Source organism: Theropithecus gelada, chromosome 1 (assembly GCF_003255815.1).
Source record: "Theropithecus gelada isolate Dixy chromosome 1, Tgel_1.0, whole genome shotgun sequence".
Taxonomy (NCBI): domain Eukaryota; kingdom Metazoa; phylum Chordata; class Mammalia; order Primates; family Cercopithecidae; genus Theropithecus; species Theropithecus gelada.
In genome coordinates this window covers 180894568-180908145 of record NC_037668.1, presented here as the reverse complement: position 1 = coordinate 180908145, position 13578 = coordinate 180894568, and the positions used below count along the sequence as shown (strand labels likewise).

At 37.2% G+C, this 13578-nt stretch overlaps 1 protein-coding gene across 4 annotated transcripts in view; it reads right to left on the bottom strand.

Annotated features, from left to right (window-relative positions):
* Nucleotides 1-13578, bottom strand: part of TRMT1L (tRNA methyltransferase 1 like) — a 40009-nt gene that overhangs the window by 6278 nt on the left and 20153 nt on the right. For all 4 annotated transcript variants that reach the window (XM_025362581.1, XM_025362556.1, XM_025362566.1 and 1 more), the window contains 3 exons: nt 13335-13525; nt 4370-4448; nt 624-790 (listed from right to left, as the gene is read on the bottom strand). In XM_025362581.1, coding sequence (XP_025218366.1) covers nt 624-790; nt 4370-4448; nt 13335-13525 — 437 coding nt within the window. The remainder of the gene's footprint in view (nt 1-623; nt 791-4369; nt 4449-13334; nt 13526-13578) is intronic.

Sequence of the window (13578 nt, the reverse complement as noted above, 5' to 3'; positions counted from 1 at the left end):
GTAATAAAAATTTTTTATTTTTTTTAAATTCTTTTAAAAAAATCTAGTAAAATTAAAAATACACAAAAAAGGGAGGTTATCTTAAAAAAAATTGTCAGCGCATGGTGGTTTGCCTGTAATCCCAGCCACTTTGGGAGGCCAAGGTGGGAGGACTGCTTGAGCCCAGGAGTTTGAGATCAGCCTGGACAATACGGTGAGACCCCATCTCTATAAAATTATTAGCCAGGTGTGGTGGTGCATGCTTGTGGTTCCAGCTACACAGGAGGTTGAGGCTGAGGCAAGAGGATCGCCTGAGTCCAGGAGGTTGAGACTGCAGTGAGCCATGTTTGTGCCACTTGCATTCCAGCTTGGGTGAAAAAGTGAGACCCAGTATCCAAAAAAACGCAACAAAATCAACAATACTATTCATCATTCATCTATTCATCTCAGGCCTGATTATAAGCCTGAGGAAAACTATCTAATTAAAAAAAAAATTAACCAGATTATGATTAGACTCATTAGAGAGGATTTACTAAAAACACTATAATTATATTGCTTTTATTATAACATCAAATACAATTGAAAAAGATACAGTATTTTTGGTAAGTAAATTAAAGCTAGTAAGCTAGTATTCAATTAGTCACCTTGCTTGTTGAGATTTGAAGGTGTATGAATTGAAAACTGACTTTGAGGCGTACACTCTGATTCAAAGATTAATGTCTTTATTAGGGTCTGAATGTCATCCAAACCATGGTGAAGTGATTCAAATAGCATTCTTTTGAGGAATCCAGTACTGAAAAGGGAACTTGACCTGAAAAGAAAAGAATATACAGAGAACTGGGTTTGAGAAATATTTCTCTTTAAAAAAAAAAAAAGTCTTCACAATTTAAGTAAGACATATAATTAATTATATAACAGAGTAATACTTAAATTAAAAAATAATTTATGATTTAATTTAAAACTGTTTATTATTTTTTGAGAGTCCCATCCTGTTGCCTAGGCTGGAGTATTTTATTATTTTTTAATAGAGATGGAGTCTCATCATGTTGCCCAGGCTGATCTCAAACTACTGAGCTCAAGGGATCCTCCTACCTTGGCTTCCCAAAGTGCTGGGATTACAGGTGTGAGATACCACATGCCTGGCCTAAAACTTTTTATTTTCTATTTGCCACTCATTTTATCATATCAGTTCTCTAAACTAGTAGCATTAGTCAAGGAAACCTAAGTCAGTAAGAATCTACTGAGGCTGGGAAGGGGAGAATTAGTCAAGGAAACTTAAGTCAATAAGAATCTACTGAGGCTGGGAAGGAGAGAAGGGAGAGAGTGATGAAGAGGGGTAAAAGAATATAAATGTATTTATTATCATTGAAGTACATAGTTAAAAATGGTAAAGAAGGAAAATGTTATATGTGTACGTTACCTTAATAAAAAAAATAATTTATTGAGCTCTCATAAGGTATACAGTACTGTGGTACATAAAGGGTGTGTGGAGGATATACCAAAATAAAATATACAACGTTGACCTTACAAAAGCCTATAAATCTAGACAGGAAAATAGAGCAATGAACAGGTTTTCACAATGCACATTCTAGTCACTAATAGAAAATCTTAATTCTGGTGTGTTTATGGTGGCAGGGTGGGGCAGGACAGGGCAGGGGAGCACATATATGAGAATTATATGTGGTGATGGTATGGTTCAAAAATGGTCTGGGGTGAATCTGATATGCTTCCCATTTAATTTGAGAATCACAGGTATAATGGACAAAAATGAAATTCTGAGTAAGATAAACTGGATTCCAATCCTGGCTCCACCACTTACTAGTTATGTAATCTTTTTATTAAGAGACAGGGTCTCACTATGCTGCCCAGGCTGAACTTGAATTCCTGGGCTCAAGGGATCCTCCTGCCTCAGCCTCCTGAGTAGGTGGGACTATAGATGTGTGCAACTGTGCTGGGCTAGCTATATAATCTTGAGTAATTACTACTTTTGAGTCTTGTATTCCTCATCATGAAATGTAAAATAAAACTTTTTTTTTTTTTGAGACAGTCTCACTCTGTTGCCCAGGCTAGAGTGCAGTGGTGCAATCTTGGCCCACTGCAAACTCTGCCTCCTGGGTTCACGCCATTCTCCTGCCTCAGCCTCCCAAAGTGCTGGGATTACAGGCGTGAGCCACCGTGACTGGCCAACAATAAAACTTCTCTATATATCCTCAATGTATGGTAGTTACTATTGTTAGGGTTAGCAAATATATATGAAAGAATATATGATCTTAAATTATCAAATATGTGATCAATAGAAGATACACTAAAGGGAATTTAGAGATTATATTGGGTTGAAGCACTAAGGAGAGACTTCAAAAAGAAAGTACAATTTGAACTGGAGGTGGTAGAGAGGGGGAAGGTATTCTCATGAGTGTAAAGACATGAACACAATAGCTTTCCTGTGGAAATCATAAGGTTTTATTAAGAATTCAGGCTGGGCGTCGTGGCTGACGCCTGTAATCCCACCACTTCAGGAGGCTGAGGTGGGCGGAGTCAGGAGTTCAAGACTAGCCTGGCCAACATGGTGAAACCCCGTCTCTATTAAAAATACAGAAATTAGCTGGGTGCAGTGGCATATGCCTGTAGTCCCAGCTACTCGGGAGGCTGAGTCAGGAGAATCGCTTGAACCCAAAAGGCGGAGGTTGCAGTAAGCCAAGATCATGCCATTGTACTTCAGCCTGGGCAACAAAGTGGGACTCTGTCTCAAAAACAAAAAATAAAAAAAGAATTCAGTCCTGGGAGTCAGAAAACCTAAGTTCTAGCCTTGGCTGTGGTATGAATTTTTTTGGTCAGTTTTAGCAAGCACTTAAAAACACTGTGCCATAGTTTCTTCATGTGTAAAATAAGGCAGTTAGGCTAGAAATCTTCCTTCTGGATCCAGTAACCTGCTATTTTTAATTTCCTCAGTTCTGAATCAGTGAGTAGGATCAATGTGCAGATGCTATAGGTGAGAACTAGTTTTAGAAGAACTAGAAGGTAGGGTTGGCTAGGTCTTTCTTAATCTAAGAGTATTTAATAAGATGAAGATAAAATAATGAGCATCAGCACAAAGACATTTACCATTTGGGTCGATTTCTAGGTTTAGGAGGTGCTTAAGCCTTGACCTTATAAAGTAATGAGAAGAAATTTGCAATTCTTGTCACAATGTTGTTAGGAATCTTGAATTTCTGTAAAAATCTTGGCTAGGTGCAGTAGCTCATGCCTATAATCCCCAGTACTTTGGGAGGCCAAGGCAGGCGGATCACTTGAGGTTGGGAGTTCGATATCAGCCTGACCAACATGGAGAAACCTGGTCTCTACTAAAAAAATACAAAATTAGCTGGGCATGGTGGCACATGCCTGTAATCCTGGCTACTCAGGAGGCTGAGGTAGGAAAATTGCTTGAACCTGGGAGGCAGAGGTTGCGGTGAGCCAAGATAGCGCCATTGCACTCCAGCCTGGGCAACAAGAGCGAAACTGTCTCAAAAAAAAAAAAAAAAGAATCTCTAGTAACAAACTTAAGGTAAGGATTCTGATTAAAAATAATTTGGCAGGGTGTGGTGGCTCACACCTGTAAGCCTAGTACTTTGGGAGGCCGAGGCAGGCAGACCACCTGAGATCAGGAGTTCGAGAAAAGCCTGGCAAACATGGCGAAACCCAGTCTGTAATAAAAGTACAAAAATTAGCCAGGTGTGGTGGCGGGTGCCTGTAATCCCAGCTACTCAGGAGGCTGAGGCAGGAGAATCGCTTTAACCTGGGAGAGGGAGGTTGCAGTGAGTCGAGATTGCGCCACTGCACTCCAGCCTGGGAAACGAGCGAGACTCCATCTCAAACAAACAAAACCCAAATCAACTTTAAGGTACAATTAGCTGTTACCAATGATGCAAAAGCATATACACATTAAATATTTCCAATTGTGTACCATCTAAATAACTTTACCTAAAACAAAGGCAGACACTTTCACATGCCTTTCTCACTTAAAACTAATTCTTCTAGGACCTTTTACATGAGTTAGCTCTTCTATAAAAAGTTATTGTGATCATTTAAAAATCACATGCTAGATCTACAATGATCAATTTTAAAAAGCTTCTTTCTTACTATTCAGAAATGAATTATCTAGTTTCCAGATCATCCAGGCTTCTCTTTTATCTCCATTGCCTCTTAGTTCTGTCACAAACTAGAGAGAATGACGGTAGAGAAAAATCTCAAAATATTAAACACCTCGGGTTCATAGGAGGAGAAGAGTCATAACTATTTGCCTAGACTTAACAATTGAATTTAAATGTGTTTTTTACCACACATAATAAAAATCCGCAATTAATCAATCAATAAATCAAATTTTAGTATGTTCTTATGGCTGGTCACATACCACAGAGGTCCAAGTTCTATTGCTGTCTTTCCAGGCATGCTTCCATGACAGTTACAAGGCAGCTGTCTATATGGGTTTTCTGTAAAAAGATAATAAAAGGAGAAGTCAAAGGAGAAGTGACTTATACAAATAGTAGTAATTGTTATATTAATATATTATATTAATAATAATTTGCAGCTACTATATACTGAGGATCTACTATGTGCCAGGTGTTATGCTAAGTATTTTATGTATGCATATATATGTGTGTGTGCGTGTGTGTATATATATATACACACACATACACGCACACACACATATATATTTTTTTAATTGAAGTCCTTACAACTCTCTGAAGTAGGTATGTTAAAATCTCAATTATACAGATCAGAGGATTAAAGCTTGAGAGAGGTTGTGGAAATCCATGTCAAATGGCTTATTAGAGGTGTAACTGATATTTACTTACTATACTACATTAAATAATATAAAGAAGGAAAGTCTTATAAAGTTTACAAGAGATTCATATTTCAAAACTAACTAAGATATAATTTATGTGCAATAAAATATATATATTTTATGTAAAACGGTTGATGAGTTTTAACAAATATATACACCCACATAACCAACATCCCAATCAAAATGTAGATATTTCTCGTAAGTTAACTCTTCTGAATTTGGAAAGAAAATGAATTGCTCTATTCCTTATGCTTGATTCATATTCAGCCTTCAAATGTAGGCTAGAATCTAATTTGGCTTAAAAAGCAATGAATGAGAGGCCTGATATAATCACAAGGAAATTGGGGAGATACTAGCACTATTCTTAGTTTTCAAAATAGGCTAATATTTGACTAAGGAACTTTTAAATGCACTCAAGGCTCACATAGTCATTTTATATCAGAAATTCTCCAACTAATTCCCTCCACTCTAGGCCACTCCTGGGTTGATCATTCACTTTCTTGGAATGAACTGATCTAATCAATCAGTCCCAGATATATTCAGAACCAAAGAACAGTGGCAGGAACACAGGTCAATAGCTTCTTGCTAGATGATAATATCACTGCTATTCAATACAATTATTGGTATAATGCATAGTTATGAGATCTTATTTTACATTTACTTAAAAGTGTCCTTCACTGCTCCTAGGTCTACTTTTCAGTATCATTTAACTCTAAGCCTTGATGAAAGGGTGTGGTTAGCACTGATCTAAGTTTTGTTGAGAACTATGGTCCTCAAATATGAGTACACTTAAGAAGTCTTCTCTTGAACCATTACATCACTAAACTACAAATACTTATAAGCAGGCATCATCCAATTCAAGATGGCAATTTATACTATAGTTGTCAGCTACACCCACTTACCGCAGGCAGACAGCATAAATGAATTACTAATCAGCTTGTATCTTCATGCACTTTGCAAAATAATCTTATCATACAAACCTGTCTTTTCCCAAGCCTCTTTGCTAGGATTTCTCAGATCTAAATTAGCATCAGCAAATTTCCTCTCCGAGGGCCAAGGCTATCAATTCAAGTTACCAGCAACAAATAATGAAGCGGTAAAGAAGAAAGAAAACTAGTATTTCCATGTTACCAGTATATAAGCGAGGAAGGCAATACCAGATGAGGAATTAAAAAGTATTCGGAGACTTTTATTTAAATGCAATAGATTAAACATGCACTCTATCTCTGCTGTTTCTTAACGCTTAAATGACAGCAAGGAACAAAAATTAAACTACAAGAATAAATAAAATGGGAGAGGAGGTAACAAAACATGAGAGATGCCAATAAAATTTCAGAGGCAGGTATCACATACAATGGGGTAACTGATTATCAGACCAGAAAAATCTAAAGCGTAAGCCTGAAATGGATAGATGGGCAACCAACAAAACACAAAGTTCCTTAGTGTTGTGGGACCCTGTAACGGTTTGAAAATGGAGGGTAATGACTATCTCTGAAGATGACTGTAGAGAGGTATTGCAAAAAAGAGGTCTGGTTACAACTTTTTAAAGGGTTCAGTTAAAATTCCACATCTTTAATACAATCAAGCTTCTGTGTCTTCCGCATTCCAAAAGATGAAGTTAATCTTTGGTGAGGCTAAGCTACTGAGGATATGAAACCATTAGTTTTTGTTACAGTTGAGAGTGAGATGTCTGAAAACAGAGGGATTCAGTAAAAATCTGCTTTCCAGTCTCTGTCCCCAGTGTGGCTCTCCCAGGGCTGCTAGAAGATTGGTTGATTCCTCTCTGGAAAAATTTACCAATCCAAGAGAAAAGATCTATATATACTTGTTGGCATTTGGGGGTGTCTTACTAAAAAAAGCAGACTGGTATCTTATCACAGTAAAATCAATTGGTTTATTTTTATTTTTATTTTGAGATGGAGTCTCGCTCTGTCACCTAGGTTGGAGTGGAGTGGTGCGATCTCGGCTCACTGTAAGCTCTGCCCTCCTGGGCTCATGCCAGTCTCCTGCCTCAGCCTCCTGAGTAGCTGGGACTACAGGCGCCTGCCACCATGCCTGGCTAATTTTTTGTATTTTTAGTAGAGACGGGGTTTCACCGTGTAGCCAGAATGGTCTCGATCTCCTGACCTCACGATCTGCCCGCCTCGGCCTCCCAAAGTGCTGGGATTACAGGTGTGAGCCACTATGCCTGGCCAAATCTGTTGGTTTATAAGCTCTGCCCCAAGTGCTTCAAAACAATTTTTCACTGTGGACAACCGAAGACCACAAGACATTTGAGATCTATCATAACAGAGAACAAAACTACAAAACAGAAAAAGAAAGTTAAAAAACAGGAGAACTGAACAACAAAACAACAGCAACAATATAAAACAAACAAAAAACCCCTATTCTCCCCTAAATATAAAATATGCCCAAGTATAATCAATTCTTAGAAAGGTAAGAGATTTTGTATCCCTAAAACAATAATATGACACTATTAAAAAAGGAACAATAATCACTTGACTAGCCTAAAGAAAGAAAAAAAGGAACAGTGAAAAAAATATAAAATAACTCTTAGAAATGAACAAAATATGACAGAAATTTAAATAAGAGTTGGAAAATAAAAATTAAGGAAAAAGTATAAAGTAGAAACTAGAACTTTGTCAAAGAGATGAACAGTATAGATATTTTTAAAAATCAGAGGATTAATCTAGAAGATCCAAAATATAAACTAAACAGAGTTCCTGAAAGAGACAACAGATACAATTTGAAAGGCAAAACTTGTCCAAGAAATAACACCCCTCAAAGGCCAGGTGTGGTGGCTCATGCCTGTAATCCTAGCACTTTGGGGAGATGAGGTAGGCAGATCACTTGAGGTCAGGAGATTGAGACCAGCCTGACAAACATGCTGAAACCCTGTCACTACTAAACATACAAAAATTAGCTGGGAGTGGTGGCACAGGCCTGTAGTCCCAGCTACTCAGTAAGCTGAGGCAGGAGAATCGCTTGAACCTGGGAGGCAGAGGTTACAGTGAGCCAAGATCGCACTATTGCACTCCAGCCTGAACAACAGAGCGAGACTCCGTCTTAAAAAAAAGAAACAGAAAAAGAAAAAATTACCTCCCTTGCCCCCCAAATTTATCAGAGCTGAAGAGCTCAAGTTTCTGACTTAAAAGAACTCAGAGGCTAGGTGCAATGGTTCATGCCTGTAATCCCAGCACTTTGGGAGGCCAGGGAGGGTGGATCACTTGAGGTCAGGAGTTCGAGACCAGCCTGGCCAACATGGTGAGAGCCTGTCTCCAGTAAAAAATACAAATGTTAGCTGAGCATGGTGGCATGTGCCTGCAATCCCAGCTCCTCAGGAGGCTGAGTCACGAGAACTGCTTGAACCTAGGTGAAGGTTGCAGTGAGTTGATATCGTGCCACTGCACTCCAGCCTGGGTGACTGAGTGAGATTCCATCTCAAAAAAAATAAAAAATAAAAAATAAATAAATAGAACTCAGATATTATCCAGTAAAATGAATTTTAAAAGATGAATTCATACACATATTATCTCAAAATTATTTTGGAATATTGGGTTTTCTTAGAAGAGATATTGTAAGAGCATTCGGAGAGAAAATAATATAACAGACTAGACAAAAACAGCAGCAGACTTCTCATTGGAAGCTAGAAGACAATGGAATAATACCTTGAACATTTTGAGGAAAAAATGATTTCCATCCTAGAATTCTGTACTTAGCCATGCAATACTTCTCCGCAATCTATAGGAAAAAGTGTCCACTCAAAATGAAGAAGTAAACAAGGGAAGTGTGAAAATACAAAGGATCTGCGATACAAGATTTATCACAAAAAGAAAGTCAAAGAAAATTTCCAGGATGATGGTTAAATAGAAACCTTGGACAACAGATTTCAGCAGATACAGAAAACAAACAATCCAAACTACAACACGAGGGCTGTCTCCAGGGGAGTGAAATTTGTAGCCAAAGATTACCTAATGTGCTTAACTATGCTGAAAGAAGCATTGAAAATGTAGCAAAGAGTTTAGGGATGGATTATAAAAAGTATTTTTTTAAAAAAGGTAACAGGCACAGTAAGTATTAATTCCAGAGTTACCAAAGAATTGTATAAGAAAGGAAACATTATTATAGCATATTATATGAATCAGTTTTTATTTTTATTTTTGTAGAGACAGGGTCTTGCTATGTTGCTCAGGCTGGTCTTGAACTCTTGACCTCAGGCAATCCTACCTTGGCCTCCTAAAGTGCTGGGATTACAGGTATGAGCCACCATGCTCAGATTCATATGGTTTATTTGTGCTGTAGCAGCCTTCCAAAATGATCAGCAATAATCCCTGCCTCTTGGTATTCATACCCTTATGTAATACCCTTCCCCTGAGTAGGCACTGGTTTTAGAGACAAATTTCTAACAACTAGAATATGGCAAAAGCAATGGAGTATTACTTTGAGATTAGGTTACAAAAGACCTATTCTATCTTGCTGGCACTCACTCACTCTCTGGTTCTTCTGACTTGCTTTTTTTTTTTATTTTTTTTAAGAGATGGCATCTTGGTCTGTCACCTAGGCTGGAGTGCAGTGGTATAACCATAGCTCACTGCAGCCTGAACTACTGGGTTCAAGTGATCCTCCTGCCTCAGCCTCCCAAGTAGCTGGGACTAAGGGCACACACCACTGACCAACACCTTGATCTGTGGCCTTGTGAGAGACCCCAAGCTAGTGGACCCAGCTAAGCCATGCCTAGATTCTTGACTCATAGAAACTATGGGATAGTAAATGTTGTTTAAAGCCAATAATTTTGGAGTGATTTGTTACACAGCAATAGACAGCAAATAAAATTTGCAAACAATATTTATCTATTTATAAAAACGCAAACACTAAATATTGATGTAGTCCAAAGTGGAGAGGGGAAAAGCATGCATGTGACTGGACTGGTTTAAAAAGTCAAATACTCTTTTTCCATGGAAGGAAGTTAGATGCATTATAAACATGTTATTTAGAAATACGAATGTAAGCATTAGAAGAAACAGCTGTGAGATTTTAACTGTTCAGGGAGTCAGGCAGAGATTATTATTTTTATTAATAAGACTTATGGAACTATTTGACTTTTCTTTCTTTTTTTGAGATGCAGTCTTGCTCTGTCACCCAGGCTGGAGTGCAGTAGCATGATCTCAGCTCACTGCAACCTCTGCCTCCTGGGTTCAAGTGGTGATTCTCCTGCCTCAGCCTCCTGAGTAGCCGGGATTACAGGTGCCTGCCACCATGCCCAGCTAATTTTTGTACTTTTAGTAGAGACAGGGTTTCACCATGTTGGCCAGTTTCGAACTCCTGACCTCAGGTGGTCCGTCCACCCCAGCCTCCCAAAGTGCTGGGATTACAGGCGTGAGCCACTGCACCCAGCTATTTGACTTTTTAAACTGTGTATTACAAATTGATAAAAATTCTGAATGAGATGACTTCTTTGTAGGACATACTTGTTTATTCTAAGTTCTGTATGATTCCAAATAAAATGCAAAAACAAATCATTGCTTTATAGTTATCACTTATCAAGTCAAATATTCTTTAAAATGTTTGATTAATGTCACATATATAAGAAGGAAAAATTATAAGAACTTCTATAAGGCACTCAAATTCTTTAGACTCTTTAAGTATACAGGCTATTGGACATACTTTGGGGAAAGAAAAGCTTTGAACATGAAGGAAACAAAGTAGTATTTTTCTCATGAGCTCTATTGAGTAAACTGAGAAAGTTAAATTTAACCAAATAAGAGATGACTATAGAAATTACGGCAAAAAGAATGATGACATACACAGAATATTTTTATATGTAGAGATTAATCTAGCAAAACAGAATGTTAAGTGTTACACATTCTAATAACATAGAGATGGTACAACAAACAAAAATTAGGAAGGGAAAAATGGAAAACAAGAAGCTAATTATCATTTGTGATATCAAGGAGCCAAAGGATATTACTTAAAACTGATAAATCCAAATTACAGAAGTATATACATATTTACTACTAAAAGTAGACATTAATTAAGGAAAATAAACAGTCTGGGTGCGGTGGCTCACGCTTGTAATCCTAGCGCTTTGGGAGGCCAAGGCGGGTGGATTGCCTAACCTCAGGAGTTCGCGACCAGCCTGGGCAACATGGTGAAATCCCGTCTACTAAAATAGAAAAAATTAGCCGGGCATGGTGCCATGCGCCTGTAGTCACAGCTACTTGGGAAGCTGAGGCAGGAAAACTGCTTGAACCCGGGAGATGGAAGTTGCAGTGAGCCAAGATCGCGCCACTGCACTCCAGCCTGGGCGACAGAATGAGACTCTGTCACAAAAAAAAAAAAAAAGAAAACAATTACAATAAAATATATAAACTAGCCTCTTATCTAGTCAAGAAAAATGGAAGAAAGAATAAATAAATGAAAGTATATAAGGGGACTATGACCATAGGAACTAAGGAGATTAAAAGGAATTATTAGACAACACTTAGCTCAACCCTATGTAAATAAAACAGAAATGCTAGGTGAATATTACTAAACCTTTAAGGAACACATAATTCCAATACTAGTTAAACTAGTTCTTAAGAACTAGTTTTTTAAAAAAAATCAGTTTTCAATTCCAAGAATTGAAAAAAGGGAAGCATTCCAAATTATTTTTGAAGGGAGTGTAAACTGATAGATCAAAGCCCACCTAAAATTATGCTACAAAACTATATACCATCTCATTTATAAATACTGAAACAAAAAATCCTTTAAAAATTAGCAAATAAAATATAGCAACATATTAAAAAAATACTACCTGAAAATAGTTTATTCTACAAAATCCAGTTTGGTTCTATACTGGAACCTTCTATTACAATTAATCAAATTAGTAAGCCTAAAGGGAAAAACCATATAATCATCTCCACAGATGCTGAAAATGCATTATGACAAAATTCAACATCTTGACAAAATACAATAAAAGTGGAAATGAAGTATTCTTCCTTAATGTGATAAATGATACGTATTGCAGATGAAAAGCCAGTATTATGCTTGAATCAGAAAGCACTAGAGGTTGGGTACAGAGGCTCATGCCTGTAATCCCAGCACTTTGGGAGGATGAGGTGGGCAGATTACTAGAGGTCAGGAGTTTCAGACCAGCCAGCAAACATGGTGAAACCCTGTCTCTACTAAAAATGCAAAAAGTAGCTGGGTGTGGTGGTGTACGCCTGTAGTCCCAGGTACTTGGGAGTCTGAGGCAGGAGAACTACTTGAGCCTGGGAGGCAGAGGTTGCAGTGGGCCGAGATTGCACAACTGAACTCCAGCCTGAGTAACAGAGCAATACTCCATCTGAAAAAAAATAAAAAAAATAGAAAGCACTAGAGGAAACCAAAACTAAGGAATATGACAGAATGCCCTCCATTACCACTACCAGTTAACATTACACTAAAGTACCTGAACAAATGAAAAGTATATTATATTTGTAGGAAGCTTCAAAAATCACAGTATCTCCCCAATTTAATGTGATCAAAATAATATGCCAACTGGGTTATTATTTACTTTTATATTAAGGGGTTAACAAAAGATCAATACAGGAACACTGAAAACAAAGAGCTCTGAGTAGGGATTGCCATCACAGATATTAAATGACACTGAAAAGCCTCCGTAGTCAAAACAGTATGATAGACATGTATGAATAAATATCTAACCACTGGAACAGAATAGAAAATCTAGAAACAAACTCAAATACATGTGGAATTTTAGTATAACATAAAGAAGGTATTTTCAAATCAGTGGAGGAAAGGTGTACTATTCAATACAACCTAATCTACTTTGAATAGTCTAGGAATAGGAAAGCTCTTTCTAACTACAGGCAAAATCCAGACTATATAAACATTCAATTAGCAACAAAAAACTTCTGCAAGACAGATTAAAAAAAAAATTTGACAAAATGAGAAAAAAATCTGCAACTTAACATAGTAAGTGCTAAACTCAAAAATTCGTATTAAAAAATACCAAGAACCTAACACAAAACAATGAGCAACTGTTTCCATGTCCCAGAACTGAAACAAACAGAAACAGCTTCATGAAGGCATAAACTACAGCTTTTTCCTTGTTTCCCATCCCCAGGCCTGGCATATAGTAGAGGCTCAATAAATGTTTATTGAATGCATTTTATAACTGATGGCTTTTATACACAGCCAGAAACATGAAAAATTATTTTTATAAAATTAATGATTTGTAACAGTCTGGAAAAAAAGTAATCTGACTTATGTTCCTAAAATTAGTTGAGAGTGGAAACTAAGTTATTTCTAGATGTTTTGATAGAAGGCACAGCTAGAAAGCATACATTGTACAGCATGAGTAAATAACTTTAATAAACTCACACGAATGTCTTGTCTGTTGACGAAAGGAAATCCAGTATAGGAAATAACAAAGTTAGCACTGTAATCTTTAAAATCAAAGGACAATAATATGTATAATTAGGGATGTGATAAAGGCTTATTCAGTGGAGGATTATAGATAAATTAAACATAATATATAACTTGAATTTACCTTCTACCATATTACCATCCTTCTGAAAAATTCTCTCTTCACACCACTGACAATGGATCAGGTACTGAATCTTCTTGGCTGTTTCATCTGCTGAAGTAGGTCCCCTCAAAACTCTCACAACTACCAACACAAAATGTTCCAGAGCCACTGCAAACAGTACTTCTACGCCTTTGTTGCATCGGGCTGCAGCTCTATAATAAATTTTTTAAAGTTATTTTGTGGGCTTATCATTTTCCCTTGTTTG